The sequence below is a fragment of the Pelodiscus sinensis genome, chromosome 9 (assembly GCF_052426305.1).
Source record: "Pelodiscus sinensis isolate ZL-2025 chromosome 9, ASM5242630v1, whole genome shotgun sequence".
Taxonomy (NCBI): Eukaryota; Metazoa; Chordata; order Testudines; family Trionychidae; genus Pelodiscus; species Pelodiscus sinensis.
Window position 1 is genome coordinate 1,995,631 of NC_143060.1, and position 26,773 is coordinate 2,022,403.

Sequence of the window (26,773 nt, forward strand, 5' to 3'; positions counted from 1 at the left end):
CCCGCTGTGATATGGGGGGTCTCTGGGGCGGGCCGGGAGGGCAGATGAGGGCGAATTGCAGAGAACCAGGCTACTTACAGCCCCGCGCTGGGGCTCCTTAACTCCAAGGCACCAACCAGCTACACTGAGCACCTCTGCTTGCAGCTCCGCTCAGCCAGAAGTCACGAGCCACCTCCCCTCACGCACCCCAGAGCTCCCTGTGCCCCCCCAGCACCCCCACACAGGGGAGAGTTAGAACCCATCCCCCCCTCCCCTCAGACACCCCAGAGCTCCCTGTGCCCCCTCACACAGGGGAGAGGTTAGAACCCATCCCCCCTCCCCTCAGACACCCCAGTGCTCCCTGTGCCCCCCCAGAACCCCCACACAGGGGAGAGGTTAGAACCCATCCCCACCTCCCCTCAGACACCCCAGTGCTCCCTGTGCCCCCCAGCCCCCCTCACACAGGGGAGAGGTTATAACCCATCCCCCACCTCCCCTCACACACCCCAGTGCTCCCTGTGCCCCCCAGCTCCCCTCACACAGGGGAGAGGTTAGAACCCATCCCCCACCTCCCCTCACGCACCCCAAAGCTCCCTGTGCCCCCCCAGCACCCCCACACAGGGGAGAGGTTAGAACCCATCCCCCCACCTTCCCTCAAACACCCCAGTGCTCCCTGTGCCCCCCCAGCCCCCTCACACAGGGGAGAGGTTAGAACCCATCCCCCTCCCCTCAGACACCCCAGTGCTCCCTGTGCCCCCCCAGCCCCCTTACACAGGGGAGAGGTTAGAACCCATCCCCCCTCCCCTCAGACACCCCAGAGCTCCCTGTGCCCCCCCCAGCCCCCCCACACAGGGGAGAGGTTAGAACCCATCCCCCACCTCCCCTCAGACACCCCAGTGCTCCCTGTGCCCCCAGCCTCCCCTTACACAGGGGAGAGGTTATAACCCAGCCCCCACCTCCCCTCAGACACCCCAGTGTTCCCTGTGCCCCCCCAGCCCCCTCACACAGGGGAGAGGTTAAATCCATCCCCCACCTCCCCTCACACACCCCAGTGCTCCCTGTGCCCCCCCCAGCCCCCCCACACAGGGGAGAGGTTAGAACCCATCCCCCCACCTCCCCTCACACACCCCAGTGCTCCCTGTGCCCCCCAGCCCCCCACACAGGAGAGGTTAGAACCCATCCCCCACCTCCCCTCAGACACCCCAGTGTTCCCTGTGCCCCCAGCCCCCCTCACACAGGGGAGAGGTTAAATCCATCCCCACCTCCCCTCAGGCACCCCAGTGCTCCCTGTGCCCCCCAGCTCCCCCTTACACAGGGGAGAGGTTATAACCCATCCCCCACCTCCCCCAGACACCCCAGTGCTCCCTGTGCCCCCCAGCCCCCCCTCACACAGGGGAGAGGTTATAACCCATCCCACACCTCCCCTCACACACCCCAGTGCTCCCTGTGCCCCCCCAGCCCCCCCCCACACAGGGGAGAGGTTAGAACCCATCCCCCACCTCCCCTCAGACACCCCAGTGTTCCCTGTGCCCCCCAGCCCCCCTCACACAGGGGAGAGGTTAAATCCATCCCCCACCTCCCCTCAGACACCCCAGTGCTCCCTGTGCCCCCCAGCCCCCCCTTACACAGGGGAGAGGTTAGAACCCATCCCCCACCTCCCCTCACACACCCCAGTGCTCCCTGTGCCCCCCCAGCCCGCCCTCACACAGGGGAGAGGTTAAATCCATCCCCCACCTCCCCTCAGACACCCCAGTGCTCCCTGTGCCCCCCCAGCTCCCCCTCACAAAGGGGAGAGGTTATAACCCATCCCCCACCTCCCCTCAGACACCCCAGTGCTCCCTGTGCCCCCCAGCCCCCTTACACAGGGGAGAGGTTATAACCCATCCCCCCACCTCCCCTCAGACACCTCAGTGCTCCCTGTGCCCCTCCAGCCCCCCTCACACAGGGGAGAGGTTATAACCCATCCCCCACCTCCCCTCACACACCCCAGTGCTCCCTGTGCCCCCCAACCCCTCCCCACACAGGGGAGAGGTTATAACCCATCCCCCACCTCCCCTCAGACACCCCAGTGCTCCCTGTGCCCCCCCAGCCCCTCCCCACACAGGGGAGAGGTTATAACCCATCCCCCACCTTCCCTCAGACACCCCAGTGCTCCCTGTGCCCCCCCAGTGTCCCCCTGTGACGGCGCGTTGGGTCCCCCGTCTCCTGCACCCCGAAATGGCACAAACAGACTGCACCAGCCAGTGGAATTGAGGGTGGTTTATTGCTCCTCCAGCACAGCACAGCACAGATGTAATCTGGTTACAGGAACTGGGCTAGGATGCCTCAGGCCCCCCTTGAGATGGGGGAAACTGGGCCCCTAAAACTCCAGCTCCTCTCCCTAGGCTGTCTCATCCATCCTCACAGACAGCCACCAACCAACTAACCAAATTCCCTTGCAGCCCTGCCCCCCCAGTCAGGGCAGCATCCACCTTCCTTTGTTCCTCTCCATGGGGGGTGTCTGGCCACTGGTTCAACCAGTTTGGCCTTACCTCTGCCTAGCGAGGTTTTCCCTGCTGGGTCTTGCTCCAGACAGCAGGGGTCACCACATCCCAGCAAGTACCCCCACTACGTCACACCCCCCACACAGGGGAGAGGTTATAACCCATCCCCCCCCTCCCCTCAGACACCCCAGTGCTCCCTGTTCCCTCCCAGCCCTCCTTACACAGGGGAGAGGTTATAACCCATCCCCCACCTCCCCTCAGACACCCCAGTGCTCCCTGTGCCCCCCAGCCCCCCTCACACAGGGGAGAGGTTATAACCCATCCCCCACCTCCCCTCAGACACCCCAGTGCTCCCTGTGCCTCCCAGCCCCCCTTACACAGGGGAGAGGTTAGAACCCATCCCCCCTCCCCTCAGACACCCCATGCTCCCTGTGCCCCCCAGCCCCCTTACACAGGGGAGAGGTTATAACCCATCCCCCACCTCCCCTCACACACTCCAGTGCTCCCTGTGCCCCCCAGCCCCCTTCACACAGGGGAGAGGTTATAACCCATCCCCCACCTCCCCTCACACACCCAGTGCTCCCTGTGCCCCCCAGCCCCCCTCACACAGGGGAGAGGTTATAACCCATCCCCCACCTCCCGTCACACACTCCAGTGCTCCCTGTGCCCCCCAGCCCCTTCACACAGGGGAGAGGTTATAACCCATCCCCCACCTCCCCTCACACACCCCAGCGCTCCCTGTGCCCCCCCAGCCCCCCTTACACAGGGGAGAGGTTACAACCCATCCCCCACCTCCCCTCACACACCCCAGTGCTCCCTGTGCCCCCCAGCCCCCCTCACACAGGGGAGAGATTAAAACCCTCCCCTCTCACACCCCAGTGCTCCCTGTGCCCCCAGCCCCCCTTACACAGGGGAGAGGTTATAACCCATCCCCCACCTCCCCTCACACACCCCAGTGCTCCCTGTGCCCCCCAGCTCCCCCTCACACAGGGGAGAGGTTATAACCCATCCCCCACCTCCCCTCACACACCCCAGTGCTCCCTGTGCCCCCCAGCCCCCTCACACAGGGGAGAGGTTATAACCCATCCCCCACCTCCCCTCACACACCCCAGTGCTCCCTGTGCCCCCCAGCCCCCTCTTACACAGGGGAGAGGTTATAACCCATCCCCACCTCCCCTCACACACCCCCAGTGCTCCCTGTGCCCCCAGCCCCCCCTCACACAGGAGAGAGGTTATAACCCATCCCCCACCTCCCCTCAGACACCCCAGTGCTCCCTGTGCCCCCCAGCCCCCGTTACACAGGGGAGAGGTTAGAACCCATCCCCCTCCTCCCCTCACACACCCCAGTGCTCCCTGTGCCCCCCAGCCCCCCTCACACAGGAGAGAAGTTATAACCCATCCCCCCCTCCCTTCAGAGACCCCAGTGCTCCCTGTGCCCCCCAGCCCCCCTCACACAGGAGAGAAGTTATAACCCATCCTCCCCTCCCTTCAGAGACCCCAGTGCTCCCTGTGCCCCCCCAGCACCTCCTCACACAGGGGAGAGGTTAAACCCATCCCCCACCTCCCCTCACACACCCCAGTGCTCCCTGTGCCCCCCAGCTCCCCCTCACACAGGGGAGAGGTTAAACCCATCCCCCACCTCCCCTCACACACCCCAGTGCTCCCTGTGCCCCCCAGGCCCCCTTACACAGGGGAGAGGTTACAACCCATCCCCCACCTCCCCTCACACACCCCAGTGCTCCCTGTGCCCCCCAGCCCCCCTCACACAGGGCACCCCTCCCCTCTCACACCCCAGTGCTCCCTGTGCCCCCCAGCCCCCCTTACACAGGGGAGAGGTTATAACCCATCCCCCACCTCCCCTCACACACCCCAGTGCTCCCTGTGCCCCCCAGCTCCCCCTACACAGGGGAGAGGTTATAACCCATCCCCCACCTCCCCTCACACACCCCAGTGCTCCCTGTGCCCCCCCAGCCCCCCTCACACAGGGGAGAGGTTATAACCCATCCCCCACCTCCCCTCACACACCCCAGTGCTCCCTGTGCCCCCCAGCCCCCTCTTACACAGGGGAGAGGTTATAACCCATCCCCCACCTCCCCTCAGAGACCCCAGTGCTCCCTGTGCCCCCCAGCCCCCCTCACACAGGAGAGAGGTTATAACCCATCCCCCACCTCCCCTCAGACACCGCAGTGCTCCCTGTGCCCCCCAGCCCCCGTTACACAGGGGAGAGGTTAGAACCCATCCCCCACCTCCCCTCAGAGACCCCAGTGCTCCCTGTGCCCCCAGCCCCCCTCACACAGGAGAGAAGTTATAACCCATCCCCCCCTCCCTTCAGAGACCCCAGTGCTCCCTGTGCCCCCCCCAGCACCTCCTCACACAGGGGAGAGGTTAGAACCCATCCCCCACCTCCCCTCACACACCCCAGTGCTCCCTGTGCCCCCCAGCCCCTCTTACACAGGGGAGAGGTTATAACCCATCCCCCACCTCCCCTCAGAGACCCCAGTGCTCCCTGTGCCCCCCAGCCCCCCTCACACAGGAGAGAGGTTATAACCCATCCCCCACCTCCCCTCAGACACCCCAGTGCTCCCTGTGCCCCCCAGCCCCCGTTACACAGGGGAGAGGTTAGAACCCATCCCCCTCCTCCCCTCACACACCCCAGTGCTCCCTGTGCCCCCCCAGCCCCCCTCACACAGGAGAGAAGTTATAACCCATCCCCCCCTCCCTTCAGAGACCCCAGTGCTCCCTGTGCCCCCCCAGCCCCCCCTCACACAGGAGAGAAGTTATAACCCATCCTCCCCTCCCTTCAGAGACCCCAGTGCTCCCTGTGCCCCCCAGCACCTCCTCACACAGGGGAGAGGTTAAACCCATCCCCCACCTCCCCTCACACACCCCAGTGCTCCCTGTGCCCCCCCAGCTCCCCTCACACAGGGGAGAGGTTAAACCCATCCCCCACCTCCCCTCACACACCCCAGTGCTCCCTGTGCCCCCCCAGGCCCCCTTACACAGGGGAGAGGTTACAACCCATCCCCCACCTCCCCTCACACACCCCAGTGCTCCCTGTGCCCCCCAGCCCCCCTCACACAGGGCAGAGATTAAACCCTCCCCTCTCACACCCCAGTGCTCCCTGTGCCCCCAGCCCCCCTTACACAGGGGAGAGGTTATAACCCATCCCCCACCTCCCCTCACACACCCCAGTGCTCCCTGTGCCCCCCCAGCTCCCCCTCACACAGGGGAGAGGTTATAACCCATCCCCACCTCCCCTCACACACCCCAGTGCTCCCTGTGCCCCCCCAGCCCCCCTCACACAGGGGAGAGGTTATAACCCATCCCCCACCTCCCCTCACACACCCCAGTGCTCCCTGTGCCCCCCAGCCCCCTCTTACACAGGGGAGAGGTTATAACCCATCCCCCACCTCCCCTCAGAGACCCCAGTGCTCCCTGTGCCCCCCAGCCCCCCTCACACAGGAGAGAGGTTATAACCCATCCCCCACCTCCCCTCAGACACCGCAGTGCTCCCTGTGCCCCCCAGCCCCCGTTACACAGGGGAGAGGTTAGAACCCATCCCCCACCTCCCCTCAGAGACCCCAGTGCTCCCTGTGCCCCCCAGCCCCCCTCACACAGGAGAGAAGTTATAACCCATCCCCCCCTCCCTTCAGAGACCCCAGTGCTCCCTGTGCCCCCCCAGCACCTCCTCACACAGGGGAGAGGTTAGAACCCATCCCCCACCTCCCCTCACACACCCCAGTGCTCCCTGTGCCCCCCAGCTCCCCCTCACACAGGGGAGAGGTTAAACCCATCCCCCACCTCCCCTCACACACCCCAGTGCTCCCTGTGCCCCCCAGCCCCCCTCACACAGGGGAGAGGTTAAACCCATCCCCCACCTCCCCTCACACACCCCAGTGCTCCCTGTGCCCCCCAGCCCTCCTTACACAGGGGAGAGGTTAAACCCATCCCTCTCCCCTTCAGACAGGGCTGGCTTAGGTGAGGTCCCTGGAGTATATCCGCGTTGGATGGGTCTGTGACTCCAGGTCGGGGTCCCCTCGATCCTGCAGCCCTGTAGGAGCCAGAAGAGGCTCCGCCAGCCAGCACCATGCGGGGTTCATTGCTCCCCCCGGACACAGCCCAGCACAGACGTGACGCGGCTACAGGAGTCAGGACCAGGGGGCCTCAGCCCCCCTGAGATGGGTCCCTGGGCCCCTGACTCCCAGCCCCTCCGCAGTCTGTCTCCTTCCTGCTTTTCAGCCAAAGACTGACCCTTCCCCCCAAACCTGGTGCTGGTCTCCCCCTCCCTCCCTCTGTGTCCCCTGGGGAGCCCTGCCATCTGCTCAGGCGGGGCCGGGGTGTCTGGGGCGTGCCCATGTGGGGGAGTCAGCGGGAACAGACCGCCCCCCCCCCCCGTGCCAGAGACGGGTCCTTCAGTACCTCGCAGGGGGACAGCCCAGGGCTGGCTGGCAGGGGCTGTGGGTCGGGAGAGGGGCAGTGGCGGGGGGGGGGGGGCAGAGAAAGGGTAGGGAGAGGAAGTGAGGCTGTGGGGGGGGGGGCTGTCCACTCTTGTGGCCCTGGGCCCGCTGGTCGGGTTTCACTGGCTGCCGTGCTGGGCTGGGGGTGACCCCGCTGGCCGCAGGGAAGGGACCGTGTGTCCGTGTGCAGGGGCTGGCCTGAGGGGGGCCGTAGGCCATGGCCCCTCCGCCTGACTCCTGGGCGAGGTGGAGCAATGGGAGCAAAGCCGGGGCGCGGCCGCCTGGGGCTGAGGGACAGGGGCTGGGGGCTGGGGCAGGCTGGCTGGGCTGGGAGCAGGGGGGTGTTTCAGACCAAGGAAGGGGTGAGGCCCCTGCCCCTGAGAGGACTAAGGCTCTGCCCTGGCTCCTGTGGCAACGTCGCGCTCCGCTGGGCTGGTTCCCTGAAGCAATGAAACCGCCTACTCCGCTGGCCGGCCCCAACGCGCCTCACAGAGGTGTGGGGGCTCAGCCCCAGAGCAGGGGGTGTGGGGGCTCAAGGCCGGGGTCGGTGGGGGGGCAGCCCCAGAGCAGGGGGTGGGGGGCTCAAGGCTGTGGGTCGGGAGGGGGGGAAGGCACAGGGTGGGGGCCTCAAGGCCGGGTTCGAGGGGGGCAGCCCCAGAGCAGGGGGTGGGGGGCTCAAGGCTGCGGGTCGGGAGGGGGGGCGGCCCCAGATCAGGGGGTGGGGGGCTCAAGGCTGCGGGTCGGGAGGGGGGGCGGCCCCAGAGCAGGGGGGCGGGGGGCTCAAGGCCGCAGGTTGGGAGGGGGGGCGGCCCCAGAGCAGGGGGCGGGGGGCTCAAGGCCGGGGTCGGAGGGGGCGGCCCCAGAGCAGGGGGTGGGGGTGTGACGTAGTGGGGGTACTTGCTGGGCTGTGGTGACCCCTGCTGTCTGGAGCAAGACCCAGCAGGGAAAACCTCGCTAGGCAGAGATAAGGCCAAACTTGTTGAACCAGACACCCCCCATGGAGAGGGACAAAGGAAGGGGGATGCTGCCCTGGCTGGGGGGCAGGGCTGGAAGAGTGTTGGTTAGTTACTGTCTGAGAGCATGGAGGAGACAGCCCAGGGGAAGGGGCTGGAGTTTAGGGGCCCAGTCTCCCCCATCTCAAGGGGGCCTGAGGCATCCTAGCCCAGCTCTGACCAGATTCCATCTGTGCTGTGCTGTATCCTGGAGAGGCAATAAACTTCCTCTATTCCACCGGCTGGTGCAGTCTGTTTGTGCCATTTCGGGGTGCAGGAGACGGGGAACCCCCAACGCGCCGTCACAGGGGGGCTCAAGGCCGGGGTCGGGAGGGGGCGCAGCCCCGGAGCAGGGGGTGGGGGGCTCAAGGCTGTGGGTCGGGAGGGGGGAAGGCACAGGGTGGGGGCCTCAAGGCCGGGTTCGAGGGGGGCAGCCCCAGAGCAGGGGGTGGGGGGCTCAAGGCTGCGGGTCGGGAGGGGGGGCGGCCCCAGATCAGGGGGTGGGGGGCTCAAGGCTGCGGGTCGGGAGGGGTGCGGCCCCAGAGCAGGGGGTGGGGGGCTCAAGGCCGGGGTTGAGGGGGGCAGCCCCAGAGCAGGGGGTGGGGGGCTCAAGGCCGGGGTCGGGAGGGGGGGCGGCCCCAGAGCAGGGGGTGGGGGACTCAAGGCCGGGGTCGGGAGGGGGGAAGGCGCAGGGTGGGGGGCTCAAGGCCGGGGTCGGGAGGGGCAGCCCCAGAGCAGGGGGTGGGGGGCTCAAGGCCGGGGTCGGGAGGGGGGGCGGCCCCAGAGCAGGGGGTGGGGGGCTCAAGGCCGGGGTCGGGAGGGGGGGCGGCCCCAGAGCAGGGGGGGGGGCTCAAGGCCGGGGTCGGGAGGGGGGGCGGCCCCAGAGCAGGGGGTGGGGGGCTCAAGGCCGGGGTCGGGAGGGGGGGCGGCCCCAGAGCAGGGGGGGGGGCTCAAGGCCGGGGGGAGCCCGGGGCCGGAAGCAGGGTGGGGGGAGGGAGTTGCGTTGCCAGTGAAGTTTGTCTGCAGGATGCAGCAGGCGCCAGTGGGGCTGGTTGTGAGCCCGTAATGCCCCCCCCCCCAGTGCCTCCTGGGCAGAGCTGGGGGTGACTCCTGTGCCCGCCTGTCCCTGCAGTCCGTCTGCGCCATTTTTGAGAAGTCCGTGAAGACCCTGCTGGAGGACTTTTGCCCCCATGGTGCCCCAGCTGTGCGAGATGCTGGGGCAGATGTACAGCACCATCCCCCAGGCCTCGGCGCTGGACCTCACGCGGCAGGTGAGTGCTGGGGCCAGAACCCCGCGCGCTGGCTGGGCCGGCCAGGCCCCGTGCTCCCAGCCTGCTGCCGGGGCTGGTCCTGTGAAGGGGTCCAGCACACGGTGAGCAGGGCAGGGGGGCTCTGCCCGTCCCGTCTGGGAGCCAGCGGGGCATCGCTTGGCATGCTGCCCCGGCCCCCCTTGCAGCGGGCACAGTGGGCGTAAGGCCAGGCCTGCGGGGGCGTGTGGGTCTTCCATCCCCCTCTCTCTTCCAGCTGGTTCACATCTTCGCTCACGAGCCTGCCCACTTCCCTCCCATCGAAGCCCTGTTCCTGCTGGTCACCTCCGTCACGCTCACCCTCTTCCAGCAAGGTACGTGGGGCAGCCCTCCCCCGCAGGGTGCCGCCCCCTCGTTCCCGCATGGGCTCTGGGGAGGCGGGTCCCCTGGCCTGGGCCTGGCGGGAGGGACGGCATGTCCCGTGCCAGCCGCTCAGAGCGCAGGGCAGGGGCTGCGTACGGGGCAGGGCGGCGGGGCCTCGGGCCGGGCGCGTGGCAGAGTCTGGCACCGAGGGGCTAGTGTCTGGTATTGGGGGGCTCTCACGGGCCGGCGGCGCCCGGCGGGTGCAGGAGCAGAAAGGGACGTCCCCCTCTCAGCCCCACCGCCCTCAGCAGCCTGACTGGCCGGGCCTCCGTGGGCCCACCCAGAGCCTGGATTCTAGGGCCGGGCCACCTCCCCCGGCAGCGGGGCATCAGCCGCTGTGCGCTGGGACTGGCTGCTTTCTCCTGCTGTGGAACCGGGCGCCTGGCCCATGCCTGCTGGGCCGGGCGCTGCCCAGAGGCTGCGCGGGGCCGGGCCAGGGCCTCCCTGCCGGGGTGTGCGGACCTGCGGGGCTTGCCGGCGCGAGGGGCAGCTGTGGGAGGGAGGTGCCCAGGCGAGGAGCCTCGGTTGGGGAAGGGAGCAGGGTCCCAACGGGGGGCCTGTTGTGTGCAGAGGGCCGGGGGGCGCGTGCGCGGGCCGCGCCGCTGTGAGCGGAGGCCGGGGCGGGGTGGCCGTGGCCGTGCTGTGCAGCTCTCGGCGCTGCGCAAGGCCGCGAGGAGGCGGCTCTCGGGTTCCTGCAGGCAGATGGGCCGCAAAGCCAGCCGAGCTCGGCCCGGGCCCGGGCCCCTCCTCTGCTGAGGTTTGCCATTGACTTGCCGTTGCTTTTCAGGACCAGATGGGCTTTGCAGACGCCCCTCCAGGCCCCAGTGCAAACGCTCGCTCCCCCGCTCCCCTCCTTGCCGGGAGCTCTGCCGGGCGCTTGGCCCTTCTGCGCGGTGTCTTTCTGTCCTTGGGCTCTCCAGTTCCATGAGTTTTGTATGTTTTGTTTCTTTAACTTGCTTCAAGCTGCTCATGTCCCCCCCTCGCACCTCCTGCCCCCACTCTCCTGTTTTCACTTGTAAACTCTTCCGTATCACATAACTATATGATGTTGAGTTGCTGTTTGTATGATTTCTCTTCAGTTACATCTTTATTATATTTTTAGGGCCCAGGGATCATCCTGATATTGTTGATTCATTTATGCAACTCCTGGCACAGGTGTGTTTTAGTTTCTTATTCATTCACTTTCTGTTCTCTCTCTTTCTCTTATTTGATTCAATTTAAACCTATTTTTAGCTTTCTGTTGAAAACGTTTTTTTCCTTTTAGTTGAATATCGAGTTTCTCCATCTGTTTCCGTGGAAGTTGAAAACAAAACATTCTCCTTTCGTTGGGTTTGCGCCGTCCCCGGGCAGGGCCCTGCGGTGCCAGGCCTCGGCGCTGCCGCCTCCTGGCGCGACGCGGGGGCACAGCCAGGGCTGGGACAGGGCACCTCCTGCTGCGCCGAGCTCAGGCTGGCTCCAAAGGAAGCTAGAGCCTGTTCCCCTCTGGGCCAGGCGCCAGGTCCCCTGGGGCTGAGCCGAGCCAAGCGGGACGGCTTTCCCCGGGGACGGTGCGGCCCCCGCTGCCCTGCGTGGCATCTAGGGTTGGATGTGGAGCCGTCTGGTGGTGGGGGCAAGGTGTCTGGTGGCAGCCAGGCCTGAGGAGCTGCCTGTGCCGCTGGGGCAGGGACCCGCTCTTGGAGGCTGGCGTCCGGACGAGGGGAGCGCTGCGCGTGGCCGGGGGCTGTGCTGCCCACCTGCAGCCTGCGCTCGTGCCGGGAGCAGTCAGTCCTGGGGCACTGGCGGGCAGGGCTAGTAAGGCGCTTTCAGAGGGCGGGCGCTGCCTGGGTCTCGGGCGCGGGAATGGAAGGGGCCGAGACAGGGCTGGCCGGTGTCTGTGGGCCATGGCTCAGTGCCTTTCTCCTGGCTGCTGGGCCCTGAGCCGGGGGCGGGCGGCTCAGCAGTGTGCAAGGCCGCGGAGTACGGGGCAGTGCGAGGCGCAGGGGTGGGGGGTGGGCGCGGGGCTGAGAGCCGCGGGGTACGGGGCAGTGCGAGGCGCAGGGGTGGGGGGTGGGCGCGGGGCTGAGAGCCGCGGGGTACGGGGCAGTGCGAGGCGCAGGGGTGGGGGGGGGCGCGGGGCTGAGAGCCGTGGGGTACGGGGCAGCGCGAGGCGCAGGGGTGGGGGGTGGGCGCGGGGCTGAGAGCCGCGGGGTACGGGGCAGTGCGAGGCGCAGGGGTGGGGGGTGGGCGCGGGGCTGAGAGCTGCGGGGTACGGGGCAGTGCGAGGCGCAGGGGTGGGGTGTGGGCGCAGGGCTGAGAGCCGCGGGGTACGGGGCAGTGCGAGGCGCAGGGGTGGGGGGTGGGCGCGGGGCTGAGAGCTGCGGGGTACGGAGCAGTGCGAGGCGCACGGGTGGGGTGTGGGCGCAGGGCTGAGAGCTGTGGGGTACGGGGCAGTGCGAGGCGCACGGGTGGGGTGTGGGCGCAGGGCTGAAAGCCGCGGGGTACGGAGCAGTGCGAGGCGCAGGGGTGGGGGGTGGGCGCAGGGCTGAGAGCCGCGGGGTACGGGGCAGTGCGAGGCGCAGGGGTGGGGGGTGGGCGCGGGGCTGAGAGCCGCGGGGTACGGAGCAGTGCGAGGCGCAGGGGTGGGGGGTGGGCGCGGGGCTGAGAGCCGCGGGGTACGGGGCAGTGCGAGGCGCAGGGGTGGGGGGTGGGCGCAGGGCTGAGAGCTGCGGGGTACGGAGCAGCGCAAGGCGCAGGGGTGGGGGGTGGGCGCGGGGCTGAGAGCCGCGGGGTACGGGGCAGTACGAGGTGCACGCGTGGGGGGTGGGCGCAGGGCTGAGAGCTGCGGGGTACGGAGCAGTGCGAGGCGCAGGGGTGGGGGGTGGGCGCGGGGCTGAGAGCTGCGGGGTACAGCGGCACAGCACTGCGCCGGGGCATGCGCCTCCCCCCCACCCCACGGCTGGAGCACAGCACTGCGCCGGGGCACGCGCCTCCCCCCACCCCCCCACGGCTGGAGCACAGCACTGCGCCGGGGCATGCGCCTCCCCCCACCCCCCCGCGGCTGGAGCACAGCACTGCGCCGGGGCACGCGCCTCCCCCCACCCCACGACTGGAGCACAGCACTGCGCCGGGGCATGCGCCTCCCCCCCACCCCACGGCTGGAGCACAGCACTGCGCCGGGGCACGCGCCTCCTCCCCACCCCCCCACGGCTGGAGCACAGCACTGCGCCGGGGCACGCGCCTCCCCCCACCCCCCCGCGGCTGGAGCACAGCACTGCGCCGGGGCACGCGCCTCCCCCCACCCCACGACTGGAGCACAGCACTGCGCCGGGGCACGCGCCTCCCCCCACCCCCCCGCGGCTGGAGCACAGCACTGCGCCGGGGCACACGCCTCCTCCCACCCCCCCACGGCTGGAGCACAGCACTGCGCCGGGGCACGCGCCTCCCCCCACCCCCCCACGGCTGGAGCACAGCACTGCGCCGGGGCACGCGCCTCCTCCCACCCCACCACGGCTGGAGCACAGCACTGCGCCGGGGCACGCGCCTCCCCCCACCCCCCCGCGGCTGGAGCACAGCACTGCGCCGGGGCATGCGCCTCCTCCCCCCCCCCACGGCTGGAGCACAGCACTGCGCCGGGGCACGCGCCTCCTCCCACCCCCCCACGGCTGGAGCACAGCACTGCGCCGGGGCACGCGCCTCCTCCCCACCCCCCCACGGCTGGAGCACAGCACTGCGCCGGGGCACGCGCCTCCCCCCACCCCACGACTGGAGCACAGCACTGTGCCGGGGCACGCGCCTCCCCCCACCCCACGACTGGAGCACAGCACTGCGCCGGGGCACGCGCCTCCTCCCACCCCCCCGCGGCTGGAGCACAGCACTGCGCCGGGGCACGCGCCTCCCCCCACCCCCCCACGGCTGGAGCACAGCACTGCGCCGGGGCACGCGCCTCCCCCCACCCCCCCACGGCTGGAGCACAGCACTGCGCCGGGGCACGCGCCTCCTCCCACCCCCCCACGGCTGGAGCACAGCACTGCGCCGGGGCACGCGCCTCCTCCCCACCCCCCCACGGCTGGAGCACAGCACTGCGCCGGGGCACGCGCCTCCTCCCCACCCCCCCACGGCTGGAGCACAGCACTGCGCCGGGGCACGCGCCTCCCCCCACCCCACGACTGGAGCACAGCACTGTGCCGGGGCACGCGCCTCCCCCCACCCCACGACTGGAGCACAGCACTGCGCCGGGGCACGCGCCTCCTCCCACCCCCCCGCGGCTGGAGCACAGCACTGCGCCGGGGCACGCGCCTCCCCCCACCCCCCCACGGCTGGAGCACAGCACTGCGCCGGGGCACGCGCCTCCCCCCACCCCCCCACGGCTGGAGCACAGCACTGCGCCGGGGCACGCGCCTCCTCCCACCCCCCCACGGCTGGAGCACAGCACTGCGCCGGGGCACGCGCCTCCCCCCACCCCACGACTGGAGCACAGCACTGCGCCGGGGCACGCGCCTCCCCCCACCCCACGACTGGAGCACAGCACTGCGCCGGGGCACGCGCCTCCCCCCACCCCACGACTGGAGCACAGCACTGCGCCGGGGCACGCGCCTCCTCCCCACCCCCCCACGGCTGGAGCACAGCACTGCGCCGGGGCACGCGCCTCCTCCCCACCCCCCCACGGCTGGAGCACAGCACTGCGCCGGGGCACGCGCCTCCTCCCCACCCCCCCGCGGGTGGAGCACAGCACTGCGCCGGGGCACGCGCCTCCCCCCACCCCACGACTGGAGCACAGCACTGTGCCGGGGCACGCGCCTCCCCCCACCCCACGACTGGAGCACAGCACTGCGCCGGGGCACGCGCCTCCTCCCCACCCCCCCACGGCTGGAGCACATGCTGTGCCAGGCTCGGGCTGCAGGTCTGCTGGAGCAGCTCCTCTAGCAGGGACTGAGAGGAGGCAGGCAGCAATAGCAATGCGCGTTGGTTCCCGGTGCCTGGGGAGGGGTCTGCGTGCTGGAGCCTGGTTGGGCAGTGCTGGGCTGGCTAGTCACAGGGCCCGTCCTGGCAGCCCCGCTCAGCCTGCCCTGGCTGTGCCCTTGAGGCTCTGACCTGAATCTATCTAGCTCTTTTTTGAACCCTGTTACAGTCCTGGTCTTCACAACATCCTCAGGCGAGGAGTTCCACAGGTTGACTGTGCGCTGTGTGAAGAAAAACTTTATTGGTTGTTTTAAACCTGCTGCCTGTTCATTTCATCGGGCGACCCCTAGTTCTTCTATTGTGGGAATAAGTAAATCACTTTCACTCTCCCCCCCCCCCCCCCCGTCAGACCTCCACCCTATCCCCCCTCAGTCTCCTCTTTTCCAAGCTGGAAAGTCCCCGTCTCCTCAATCGCTCTTCCCCTGGGACCCGTCCCAACCCCTCAGCGTTTGTTGCCCTTTTCGGAACCTTTTCTAAGGCCACAGGATGGTGCGGGGAGCTGCTTGTGCACTGTGACCGCGGGGTGTGTGGACAGGCCCTGCTCTCGTCCCGCCTGGCCAGCTGTGCGCCAGCCCCTTGCGGTGCCCTGGGCCCGCCCGGCCGGCGCTCTGCTCTGCCGCATGGGGCTGCAGGGTTCTGTCTGCTGCCTGGCCAGGCCCCGCGGGAGACGCTCCACTGCAGAGCCCCACGGCTGCCCCGAGGCCTGGCCAGGCGCTGCCCCAGAGAGGTAGGGGTTAGCCAGCGACCCCTCCCCCGTTCTCGTTTCACTGTCTGGCCCCAGCGCAGAGGGCAGGTCCAGGCTGGGGGGCAGCCCAGCCCGCAGGGAGAGGCCAGCGTGCAGGCACTGCGGCGGTAGCCAGGCCCGAGCCTGGGCTGGCTTCTCATCCCGCTCTCGGCACTCGGCACTCGGGAGCCCGGGGCCGCGGAGAGCCGGTTTGCCCGGAGCCGCGCTTGCACGTGGTGCGGCGCCTCTGAGGCTGGGTGAGCGGCGCCGTGCCTGCCCTGCGCCCGAAGCCCCAGAGCGTTTGGCCTCCCACTCAGACCCAACGGGTCCTGGCTGGCCGGTGGGCCCCGCTTCGAGCCACCTCCCCCTGCAGGCGGAGAGGCCTGTGGCCCATTGTGCGCCGGGCTGCCCGGAGCCCCGTTCCTCCCACTCAGCAGCCTGCCAGGCCCCGGGACGTGTCTCAGCCGGGGCTCTGGGCGGGGGGTGGGGCAGGCGCTCCGGGGCAGCCCTCGGCACGTGGCCTGCGGGGTGCCACAGCCGGGCGGCAGATGCCCCAGAGTTTCCTCTGCCCATCAGTGCGCCCTGGGCACCTGCGTCTGGCATCCCGCAGCAATGCCTGGGCCCCCGGTGCCCTGTGGCCTCCCCTGCCTTTCCTGGGGCGTGGGGAGGCCAGAGGGCACCGAGGGGGTAACTGTCCGCCTGCCCCACCTTGTCTCCTGTGACCCCTGCGAGGGCGGAGCCCCTGAGCGGGCGGGGCGGGGCTGACGGCTGCTCCCTCGGCTGCTTTGACGAGCATCTTGGCCAGCACGGGGGAGCCCCTCCGGTGCCAGCCCCACCCAGCAGTGCCCATCGGACAGGACGGCCCAGCCCGGCCCCAGGCTCCTGCCCGGCCTGGCCCTGCACCGACGGCAGCGTGACCCGGGGGCCCTGTCCCACAGGCAGCTCGCTCCCCCGGCCTGGGCCCTGCACCGACGGCAGCGTGACCCAGGGGCCCTGTCCCACAGGCAGCTCGCTCCCCCGGCCTGGGCCCTGCACCGACGGCAGCGTGACCCAGGGGCCCTGTCCCACAGGCAGCTCGCTCCCCCGGCCTGGGCCCTGCACCGACGGCAGCGTGACCCAGGGGCCCTGTCCCACAGGCAGCTCGCTCCCCCGGCCTGGGCCCTGCACCGACGGCAGCGTGACCCAGGGGCCCTGTCCCACAGGCAGCTCGCTCCCTCGGCCTGGGCCCTGCACTGACGGCAGCGTGACCCAGGGGCCCTGTCCCACAGGCAGCTCGCTCCCTCGGCCTGGGCCTGCACCGACGGCAGCGTGACCCAGGGGCCCTGTCCCACAGGCAGCTCGCTCCCTCGGCCTGGGCCCTGCACCGACGGCAGCGTGACCCAGGGGCCCTGTCCCACAGGCAGCTCGCTCCCCCGGCCTGGCCCTGCACTGACGGCAGCGTGACCCAGGGGCCCTGTCCCACAGGCAGCTCGCTCCCTCGGCCTGGGCCCTGCACCGACGGCAGCGTGACCCAGGGGCCCTGTCCCACAGGCAGCTCGCTCCCTCGGCCTGGGCCCTGCACCGACGGCAGCGTGACCCAGGGGCCCTGTCCCACAGGCAGCTCGCTCCCTCGGCCTGGGCCCTGCACCGACGGCAGCGTGACCCAGGGGCCCTGTCCCACAGGCAGCTCGCTCCCTCGGCCTGGCCGCCCCAGGCCCTGGCTGCACCCTGCCGGCCGCCTGCCTTTGCGCAAGGGCTGCTTGCGCCAGGCCCCTCCTGGCCTCGCGGGGTCCCGCCCAGCTGCCTCTCTCCCCGCCGGCTGGCACCAGCATGGCCCGCAGGCTGCACCTGCACAGCAGCTAACCGGGGCCGGCTGCTTTGGGAGTGGGGCTGTGGGGATGGTCGGGCTCTGGCTGCAGCTGGGCTTCTGGGAGCACCCAGAGCGGGAGTGGGGGGCTGGCGGCTCCTGGCGTGGGGGAGCTTATTGCACGGTGTGGAACGTGGGGCAGGCAAGCAGACACCGGTCCCGCCCAGGAGACCGGCTGCTGGGCCGCATGCTGGAGACGAGCCCCCGGCTCCCACACCAAGCCCCGGGGGGGGCCCAGCTCCCTTGGGCCGTCGGCCGGCCAGCCCGCTGCTGTGAGGCGTTGGCAGCGCCCGGGAGGGCCCAGCTCCCTTGGGCCGTCGGCCGGCCAGCCCGCTGCTGTGAGGCGTTGGCAGCGCCCGGGGGGGCCCAGCTCCCTTGGGCCGTCGGCCGGCCAGCCCGCTGCTGTGAGGCGTTGGCAGCGCCCGGGGGGGCCCAGCTCCCTTGGGCCGTCGGCCGGCCAGCCCGCTGCTGTGAGGCGTTGGCAGCGCCCGGGGGGGCCCAGCTCCCTTGGGCCGTCGGCCGGCCAGCCCGCTGCTGTGAGGCGTTGGCAGCGCCCCGGGGGGGCCCAGCTCCCTTGGGCCGTCGGCCGGCCAGCCCGCTGCTGTGAGGCGTTGGCAGCGCCCGGGGGGGCCCAGCTCCCTTGGGCCGTCGGCCGGCCAGCCCGCTGCTGTGAGGCGTTGGCAGCGCCCGGGGGGCCCAGCTCCCTTGGGCCGTCGGCCGGCCAGCCCGCTGCTGAGGCGTTGGCAGCGCCCCGGGGGGGCCCAGCTCCCTTGGGCCGTCGGCCGGCCAGCCCGCTGCTGTGAGGCGTTGGCAGCGCCCCGGGGGGCCCAGCTCCCTTGGGCCGTCGGCCGGCCAGCCCGCTGCTGTGAGGCGTTGGCAGCGCCCCGGGGGGGCCCAGCTCCCTTGGGCCGTCGGCCGGCCAGCCCGCTGCTGTGAGGCGTTGGCAGCGCCCGGGGGGCCCAGCTCCCTTGGGCCGTCGGCCGGCCAGCCCGCTGCTGTGAGGCGTTGGCAGCGCCCCGGGGGGGCCCAGCTCCCTTGGGCCGTCGGCCGGCCAGCCCGCTGCTGTGAGGCGTTGGCAGCGCCCCGGGGGGCCCAGCTCCCTTGGGCCGTCGGCCGGCCAGCCCGCTGCTGTGAGGCGTTGGCAGCGCCCCGGGGGGGCCCAGCTCCCTTGGGCCGTCGGCCGGCCAGCCCGCTGCTGTGAGGCGTTGGCAGCGCCCGGGGGGGGCCCAGCTCCCTTGGGCCGTCGGCCGGCCAGCCTGCTGCTGTGAGGCGTTGGCAGCGCCCCGGGGGGGCCCAGCTCCCTTGGGCCGTCGGCCGGCCAGCCCGCTGCTGTGAGGCGTTGGCAGCGCCCCGGGGGGGCCCAGCTCCCTTGGGCCGTCGGCCGGCCAGCCTGCTGCTGTGAGGCGTTGGCAGCGCCCCGGGGGGGCCCAGCTCCCTTGGGCCGTCGGCCGGCCAGCCCGCTGCTGTGAGTGCCCCAGGGGGGCCCAGGGAACCGTTTAGTTTGTTCGTTACAGGAGCCGTCCCAGCTTTTCACACTGCTGTGCGCTGCCGGGGTCACGGGCCGGTGCGGTGCACGAGAGCTGTGCACACCTGTAGCACCAGAGCCCGTGGCGGCACACGTGGCCCGGCGTGCGAAGAGCACACCGTAGGCTGGCCTGCGGCGCTCTGCAGAGCGGGCTTGTGAGCCGGGCGGGGGGTCCGTTGGGGTCCCGGGGGCTGGGCTGTTTGCCAGCGTGCGGAGAGGCTGGGCTAGCCCAGGCACGGGGCTCAGCAGGGGGGCGGGAGCCAGGTACCCGGCCGGTCTGGGGCAGGGGTAGAGGGAAGGCGGCTGCGCTGTCCGTGGTGCTGGCAGGCCAGGCCACGCGCTAGCTGGGCAGCAGGGGGCCTGTCCTCCGCCCCGCGAGCTCGGGAAAGGGCCCGAGGCGCCGCCCCTCCTGCCCTGGGGCGCTCCTTGGCGTCCCCCGCTGGCTGGCGCTGGAGTCCCTGGCTCCGGAAGGGGGGCCTGGGCCAGCAAACGACTGCAGCTGGGGGCTCCGGGCAGCAGAAGCTGAAGCCCCTCGCACGTCGGAGCCGCTGGCGACTCAGGGGCTGCCAGGCGGCTGCCGGCCAAGGCGTGGGGGTGGCCTGGCACTGACCCGGTGACGCGCGCTAGCCCCACGGGGACCCCTCTACGTCAGGCGCGTCTCCGCCCGTGTGCTGGGCAGCGGGGCAGCCAGGTAAGTGTGTGCCCGCGGCGAGGGTGGGGCGCAGCGGGTTATTGTGGCTGTGTGTGTGCTCCGCAGGCGCTCAAAAGGAAGCCGGACCTGTTCCTGTGCAGCAGCCTGGACGTGCCGGCCGTGTTCCAGTGCGGTGAGTAGCCCCCCACACGCCCCCTCCCCCCGCCCGCCGGGCCGCTAACCCCAGTGCTCTCTGCCCCTCAGGTGTCCTCTCCCTCAAGTTCCCCGAGGCCCTGACCGTCAAAGCCGCCTGTGGCTTCTTTGTGAGTATGGCGGCTGTTCCCCCGGGCACCCCTGCTCTGGAGGGGGCGGGGCGCATAGCCAGGGCCCCTCTCCTGCTGCCACCCCGGCCCTGCCGTGGGGCGCGCTCTGCCCGCTCCCCACCCCGGCCCTGCCCTGGGGCGCGCTCTGCCGGCTCCCCACCCCGGCCCTGCCCTGGGGCGCGCTCTGCCCGCTCCCCACCCCGGCCCTGCCCTGGGGCGCGCTCTGCCCGCTCCCCACCCGGCCCTGCCCTGGGGCGCGCTCTGCCGGCTCCCCACCCCGGCCCTGCCCTGGGGCGCGCTCTGCCCGCTCCCCACCCCGGCCCTGCCCTGGGGCGCGCTCTGCCCGCTCCCCACCCCGGCCCTGCCCTGGGGCGCGCTCTGCCCGCTCCCCACCCGGCCCTGCCCTGGGGCGCGCTCTGCCTGCTCCCCACCCCGGCCCTGCCCTGGGGCGCGCTCTGCCTGCTCCCCACCCCGGCCCTGCCCTGGGGCGCGCTCTGCCCGCTCCCCACCCCGGCCCTGCCCTGGGGCGCGCTCTGCCCGCTCCCCACCCCGGCCCTGCCCTGGGGCGCGCTCTGCCCGCTCCCCACCCCGGCCCTGCCCTGGGGCGCGCTCTGCCCGCTCCCCACCCCGGCCCTGCCCTGGGGCGCGCTCTGCCCGCTCCCCACCCCGGCCCTGCCCGCTCCCCACCCCAGCCCTGCCCTGGGGCGCGCTCTGCCCGCTCCCCACCCCGGCCCTGCCCACTCCCCACCCCGGCCCTGCCCTGGGGCGCGCCCTGCCCGCTCCCCACCCCGGCCCTGCCCTGGGGCGCGCTCTGCCCGCTCCCCACCCCGGCCCTGCCCTGGGGCGCGCTCTGCCTGCTCCCCACCCCGGCCCTGACCACTCCCCACCCCGGCCCTGCCCTGGGGCGCGCTCTGCCCGCTCCCCACCCCGGCCCTGCCCTGGGGCGCGCTCTGCCCGCTCCCCACCCCGGCCTTGCCCTGGGGCGCGCTCTGCCCGCTCCCCACCCCGGCCCTGCCCTGGGCGCGCTCTGCCCGCTCCCCACCCCGGCCCTGCCCTGGGGCGCGCTCTGCCCGCTCCTCACCCCGCCCTGCCCTGGGGCGCGCTCTGCCCGCTCCCCACCCCGGCCCTGCCCTGGGGCGCGCTCTGCCCGCTCCCCACCCTGGGCCTGCCCTGGGGCGCGCTCTGCCCGCTCCTCACCCGGCCCTGCCCTGGGGCGCGCTCTGCCCGCTCCCCACCCCGGCCCTGCCCTGGGGCGCGCTCTGCCCGCTCCCCACCCCGGCCCTGCCCTGGGGCGCGCTCTGCCCGCTCCCCACCCCGGCCCTGCCCTGGGGCGCGCTCTGCCCGCTCCCCACCCCGGCCCTGCCCGCTCCCCACCCCAGCCCTGCCCTGGGGCGCGCTCTGCCCGCTCCCCACCCCGGCCCTGCCCACTCCCCACCCCGGCCCTGCCCTGGGGCGCGCCCTGCCCGCTCCCCACCCCGGCCCTGCCCTGGGGCGCGCTCTGCCCGCTCCCCACCCCGGCCCTGCCCTGGGGCGCGCTCTGCCTGCTCCCCACCCCGGCCCTGACCACTCCCCACCCCGGCCCTGCCCTGGGGCGCGCTCTGCCCGCTCCCCACCCCGGCCCTGCCCTGGGGCGCGCTCTGCCCGCTCCCCACCCCGGCCCTGCCCTGGGGCGCGCTCTGCCCGCTCCCCACCCCGGCCCTGCCCTGGGGCGCGCTCTGCCCGCTCCCCACCCCGGCCCTGCCCTGGGGCGCGCTCTGCCCGCTCCCCACCCCGGCCCTGCCCTGGGGCGCGCTCTGCCCGCTCCCCACCCCGGCCCTGCCCTGGGGCGCGCTCTGCCCGCTCCCCACCCCGGCCCTGCCCTGGGGCGCGCTCTGCCCGCTCCCCACCCTGGGCCTGCCCTGGGGCGCGCTCTGCCCGCTCCTCACCCGGCCCTGCCCTGGGGCGCGCTCTGCCCGCTCCCCACCCCGGCCCTGCCCGCTCCCCACCCCAGCCCTGCCCTGGGGCGCGCTCTGCCCGCTCCCCACCCCGGCCCTGCCCTGGGGCGCGCCCTGCCCGCTCCCCACCCCGGCCCTGCCCTGGGGCGCGCTCTGCCTGCTCCCCACCCCGGCCCTGACCACTCCCCACCCCGGCCCTGCCCTGGGGCGCGCTCTGCCCGCTCCCCACCCCGGCCCTGCCCTGGGGCGCGCTCTGCCCGCTCCCCACCCCGGCCCTGCCCTGGGGCGCGCTCTGCCCGCTCCCCACCCCGGCCCTGCCCTGGGGCGCGCTCTGCCCGCTCCCCACCCCGGCCCTGCCCTGGGGCGCGCTCTGCCCGCTCCCCACCCCGGCCCTGCCCTGGGGCGCGCTCTGCCCGCTCCCCACCCTGGGCCTGCCCTGGGGCGCGCTCTGCCCGCTCCCCGGCCCTGCCCTGGGGCGCGCTCTGCCCGCTCCCCACCCCGGCCCTGCCCTGGGGCGCGCTCTGCCCGCTCCCCACCCCGGCCCTGCCCTGGGGCGCGCTCTGCCCGCTCCCCACCCCGGCCCTGCCCTGGGGCGCGCTCTGCCCGCTCCTCACCCCGGCCTTGCCCTGCGGCGCGCTCTGCCCGTTCCCCACCCGGCCCTGCCCTGGGGCGCGCTCTGCCCGCTCCCCACCCCGCCCTGCCCTGGGGCGCGCTCTGCCCGCTCCCCACCCCGGCCCTGCCCTGGGGCGCGCTCTGCCCGCTCCCCACCCGGCCCTGCCCTGGGGCGCGCTCTGCCCGCTCCTCACCTGGCCCTGCCCTGGGGCGCGCTCTGCCCGCTCCCCACCCCGGCCCTGCCCTGGGGCGCGCTCTGCCCGCTCCCCACCCCGGCCCTGCCCTGGGGCGCGCTCTGCCCGCTCCTCACCCGGCCCTGCCGTGGGGCGCGCTCTGCCCGCTCCTCACCCGGCCCTGCCCTGGGGCGCGCTCTGCCCGCTCCCCACCCCGGCCCTGCCCTGGGGCGCGCTCTGCCCGCTCCCCACCCCGGCCCTGCCCTGGGGCGCGCTCTGCCCGCTCCCCACCCCGGCCCTGCCCTGGGGCGCGCTCTGCCCGCTCCCCACCCGGCCCTGCCCTGGGGCGCGCTCTGCCCGCTCCCCACCCGGCCCTGCCCTGGGGCGCGCTCTGCCCGCTCCCGGCCCTGCCCTGGGGCGCGCTCTGCCCGCTCCCCACCCCGGCCCTGCCCTGGGGCGCGCTCTGCCCGCTCCCCACCCCGGCCCTGCCCTGGGGCGCGCTCTGCCCGCTCCCCACCCCGGCCCTGCCCTGGGGCGCGCTCTGCCCGCTCCTCACCCGGCCCTGCCGTGGGGCGCGCTCTGCCCGCTCCTCACCCGGCCCTGCCCTGGGGCGCGCTCTGCCCGCTCCCCACCCCGGCCCTGCCCTGGGGCGCGCTCTGCCCGCTCCCCACCCCGGCCCTGCCCTGGGGCGCGCTCTGCCCGCTCCCCACCCGGCCCTGCCCTGGGGCGCGCTCTGCCCGCTCCCCACCCGGCCCTGCCCTGGGGCGCGCTCTGCCCGCTCCCCACCCGGCCCTGCCCTGGGGCGCGCTCTGCCCGCTCCCGGCCCTGCCCTGGGGCGCGCTCTGCCCGCTCCCCACCCCGGCCCTGCCCTGGGGCGCGCTCTGCCCGCTCCCCACCCCGGCCCTGCCGTGGGGCGCGCTCTGCCCGCTCCCCACCCCGGCCCTGCCCTGGGGCGCGCTCTGCCCGCTCCCCACCCCGGCCCTGCCCTGGGGCGCGCTCTGCCCGCTCCCCACCCCGGCCCTGCCCTGGGGCGCGCTCTGCCCGCTCCCCACCCCGGCCCTGCCCTGGGGCGCGCTCTGCCCGCTCCCCACCCCGGCCCTGCCCTGGGGCGCGCTCTGCCCGCTCCCCACCCGGCCCTGCCCTGGGGCGCGCTCTGCCCGCTCCCCACCCGGCCTGTCTGAGCAGGCAAGGAGCCGGTGCTGGGTGGCCTGCTCCTTTGTGCCCAGGGCTCCTGGGGTTTGGCCCCACGTCCACGGGCCCAGCTCCGGGGGGAGGGGGCTCTCTGGGGCACGGGCTGGCGGCGCCTGATGGGCTGCTCTGGGCTCCCGTCCCCTTGCAGACGGAGCTGCTGCCTCGCTGCGGAGAAGTCCCCCCCGTGGGGCAGGTGGTGCATGAGAATGGCAAGCTGCTGCTGCAGGCTGTGCTGGAGGTAAGGGGGCAGGGCCCGGAGTTGGGGGCAGGCCTGGGGGGCTGCTGTGCCTGCCAATGAGCGTCCCCACAGGAGGCTTGGTGGAGCGTTGACTCCTCCCTGTGCCTGGTGGGCTTCCTGCTCCTGGGGAGGCCTGCCCCATCCTGGGCAGCGTGTGGGGCCGGGGCCAGCGTGGGAGCCCAGCGGCTCTGTCCCTGCAGGGAGTGGGGGGCTGGGTGGGGCGGGGGCGGGGCCGGCGGGGAGCTCAGCGGCTCTGTCCCTGCAGGGGGTCAGGAGCCGGGTGGGGCGGGGGCGGGGCCGGCGGGGAGCTCAGCGGCTCTGTCCCTGCAGGGGGGCGGGGGCCGGGTGGGGCGGGGGCGGGGCCGGCGGGGGGCTCAGCGGCTCTGTCCCTGCAGGGGGTCAGGAGCCGGGTGGGGCGGGGGCGGGGCCGGCGGGGAGCTCAGCGGCTCTGTCCCTGCAGGGGGGCGGGGGCCGGGTGGGGCGGGGGCGGGGCCGGCGGGGGGCTCAGCGGCTCTGTCCCTGCAGGGGGGCGGGGGCCGGGTGGGGCGGGGGCGGGGCCGGCGGGGGGCTCAGCGGCTCTGTCCCTGCAGGGGGTCGGGGGCCGGGTGGGGCAGGGGTGGGGGGCGGGGCCGGCGGGGGGCTCAGCGGCGCTGTCCCTGCAGGGGGTCGGGGGCCGGGTGGGGCCGGCGGGGGGCTCAGCGGCTCTGTCCCTGCAGGGGGTCGGGGGCCAGGTGGGGCCGGCGGGGGGCTCAGCGGCGCTGTCCCTGCAGGGAGTCGGGGGCCGGGTGGGGCAGGGGTGGGGGGCGGGGCCGGCGGGGGGCTCAGCGGCTCTGTCCCTGCAGGGGGTCGGGGGCCGGGTGGGGCGGGGCGGGGCCGGCGGGGGGCTCAGCGGCGCTGTCCCTGCAGGGGGTCGGGGGCCGGGTGGGGTGGGGTGGGGGGCTGGCGGGGGGCTCAGCGGCTCTCTCCCTGCAGGGGGTCGGGGGCCGGGTGGGGCGGGGTGGGGGGCCGGCGGGGGGCTCAGCGGCTCTGTCCCTGCAGGGGGTCGGGGGCCAGGTGGGGCGGGGCGGGGCCGGCGGGGGGCTCAGCGGCGCTGTCCCTGCAGGGGGTCGGGGGCCGGGTGGGGCGGGGTGGGGGGCCGGCGGGGGGCTCAGCGGCTCTCTCCCTGCAGGGGGTCGGGGGCCAGGTGGGGCGGGGCGGGGCCGGCGGGGGGCTCAGCGGCTCTCTCCCTGCAGGGGGTCGGGGGCCAGGTGGGGCGGGGTGGGGGGCTGGCGGGGGGCTCAGCGGCTCTCTCCCTGCAGGGGGTCGGGGGCCAGGCCTCGCGCAGCCTGATGGATCACTTTGCGGAGATCCTGTTCGCCCTGAGCAAGCACTGCTTCGCCTGCCTGGGCGCCTGGCTGAAGGAGGCCCTGCAGCGCGACGGCTTCCCCTCCGCCCGCCTCAGCCCCCAGCAGAAGGACACCTTCAGCCAGCAGATCCTCAGGTGGGCAGGGCCGGGCGCCTGCCTTGGGCTGCCCCCCGGGCGCTCCCTGCCCCGGCCCCCCCCCCGGCACTCCCTGCCCCGGCCCACGGGGCGCCTCCCTCCCCCGGACCCCCCCCGGGCACTGCCTGCCCCGGCCCACGGGCACCTCCCTCCCCCGGGCACTCCCTGCCCCGGCCCACGGGCACCTCCCTCCCCCGGGCACTCCCTGCCCCGGCCCACGGGCACCTCCCTCCCCCGGCCTGCCCCCCGGGCACCTCCCTGCCCGCCCCCCGGGCACTCCCTGCCCCTGCCCGCCCCCCCGGGCACTCCCTGCCCCTGGTCCCATGCACCAGCCCCCCCCCCCCAGGGGCACGTCCCTGCCCTAGCTGGCCCCACACGGGCACTTCCCTCCCTACATGGGACACCTCTCATTCCCCTGGCTCCTCGTGCCGGCCAGTCCCCCAGGGGCACCCCCTTCTCCTGGCCCCCAGGGGCACCTCCCTCCCCCGGCCCCATGCACCAGCTGGCCCCACATGGACACCTCCCCCGGCGCCTGTGTGCTGCCCGGCTGTGAGGGGCGCCCGGGCAGGGCAGGGGGGCTGGGGCCGTGGGTCAGGCTCCGTGTGCGCCTGTCTCCGCAGGGAGCGCGTGAACAAGCGGCGAGTGAAGGAGACGGTGAAGGAGTTCAGCCTGCTGTGCCGGGGGCTGCACGGCACGGAGTACGCGGCCGACTACTGAGCGCCCGCCCGCCCCAGCTACCCCCGCAAGCGCCGCCCCCAGCATGCTCCCCGGGCCGGGCCGGCTGGACACTGCGGAGCTGGCCCAGTGACTGCCCCTGCCGGGTGGGCTGGCTGCCCTTCCCCGGGCGCCCGCGCTGCCTCCCTGCAGGAAGCTGCCCAGCGTCTCCACGGGGTCCCCCGCCCCAGGGGCCTTGGCCTCTGCCCGTGTGTGTGGCTGGTGGGGGAGGCCCTGCACCTAATTATAGCGAGAATCTTTCTACCTGCGGCTCTGGTTCTTCTGCGGCCGGGGCCCTGCTCTGCCCAGCGGGGCCCATCCCTGGAGCCCACAGCCTCGGCCCCTCTGCACAGGGCCAGCCGGGGCCTCCGCCTCGGGGCAGCACCCCCTGGCCCTGCTGCCCAAGCTCGGGGCACCCAGGTCCTGGTGAGCCCTGCCAGGCTCGGGCAGCCGCTCCTGCGCCAGGAATGGGGCCCGGGGAGGGGCGGCTGGAGGGACCCGGGGAGAGGCGGCTGGAGGGGCCCCGGGAGGGGCAGCTGGAGGGGCCCCGGGGGAGGAGGCGTCTGGAGGGGCCCCGGGGGAGAGGCGTCTGGAGGGGCCCGGGGAGAGGCGTCTGGAGGGACCCAGGGAGGGGCGGCTGGAGGGGCCCCGGGGGAGGGGCGGCTGGAGGGGCCCCGGGGGAGGGGCGGCTGGAGGGGCCCCGGGGGAGAGGCGGCTGGAGGGGCCCCGGGGAGGGGCGGCTGGAGGGGCCCCGGGGGAGAGGCGGCTGGAGGGGCCGGGGGGGGGTGGCTGGAGGGGCCCCGGGGGGGGGGCGGCTGGAGGGGCCTGCTCCCTGAGCCCCGCTCACTCGGGCCATGCGCTGC

General features: G+C 73.5%; 1 protein-coding gene across 1 annotated transcript in view; it reads left to right on the forward strand.

Moving 5' to 3' along the window:
• The window catches only part of IPO13 (importin 13), a 68,992-nt gene extending 42,818 nt beyond the window's left edge, over nucleotides 1–26,174 (forward strand). The window contains 9 exon segments of the mRNA XM_089780384.1: nucleotides 9,044–9,091; nucleotides 9,093–9,182; nucleotides 9,436–9,532; nucleotides 10,684–10,736; nucleotides 19,372–19,438; nucleotides 19,510–19,568; nucleotides 23,627–23,716; nucleotides 25,015–25,196; nucleotides 25,817–26,174. Coding sequence (XP_089636510.1) covers nucleotides 9,044–9,091; nucleotides 9,093–9,182; nucleotides 9,436–9,532; nucleotides 10,684–10,736; nucleotides 19,372–19,438; nucleotides 19,510–19,568; nucleotides 23,627–23,716; nucleotides 25,015–25,196; nucleotides 25,817–25,913 — 783 coding nt within the window. The 3' untranslated portion in view covers nucleotides 25,914–26,174.
• Nucleotides 26,175–26,773: the final 599 nt, after the last annotated feature.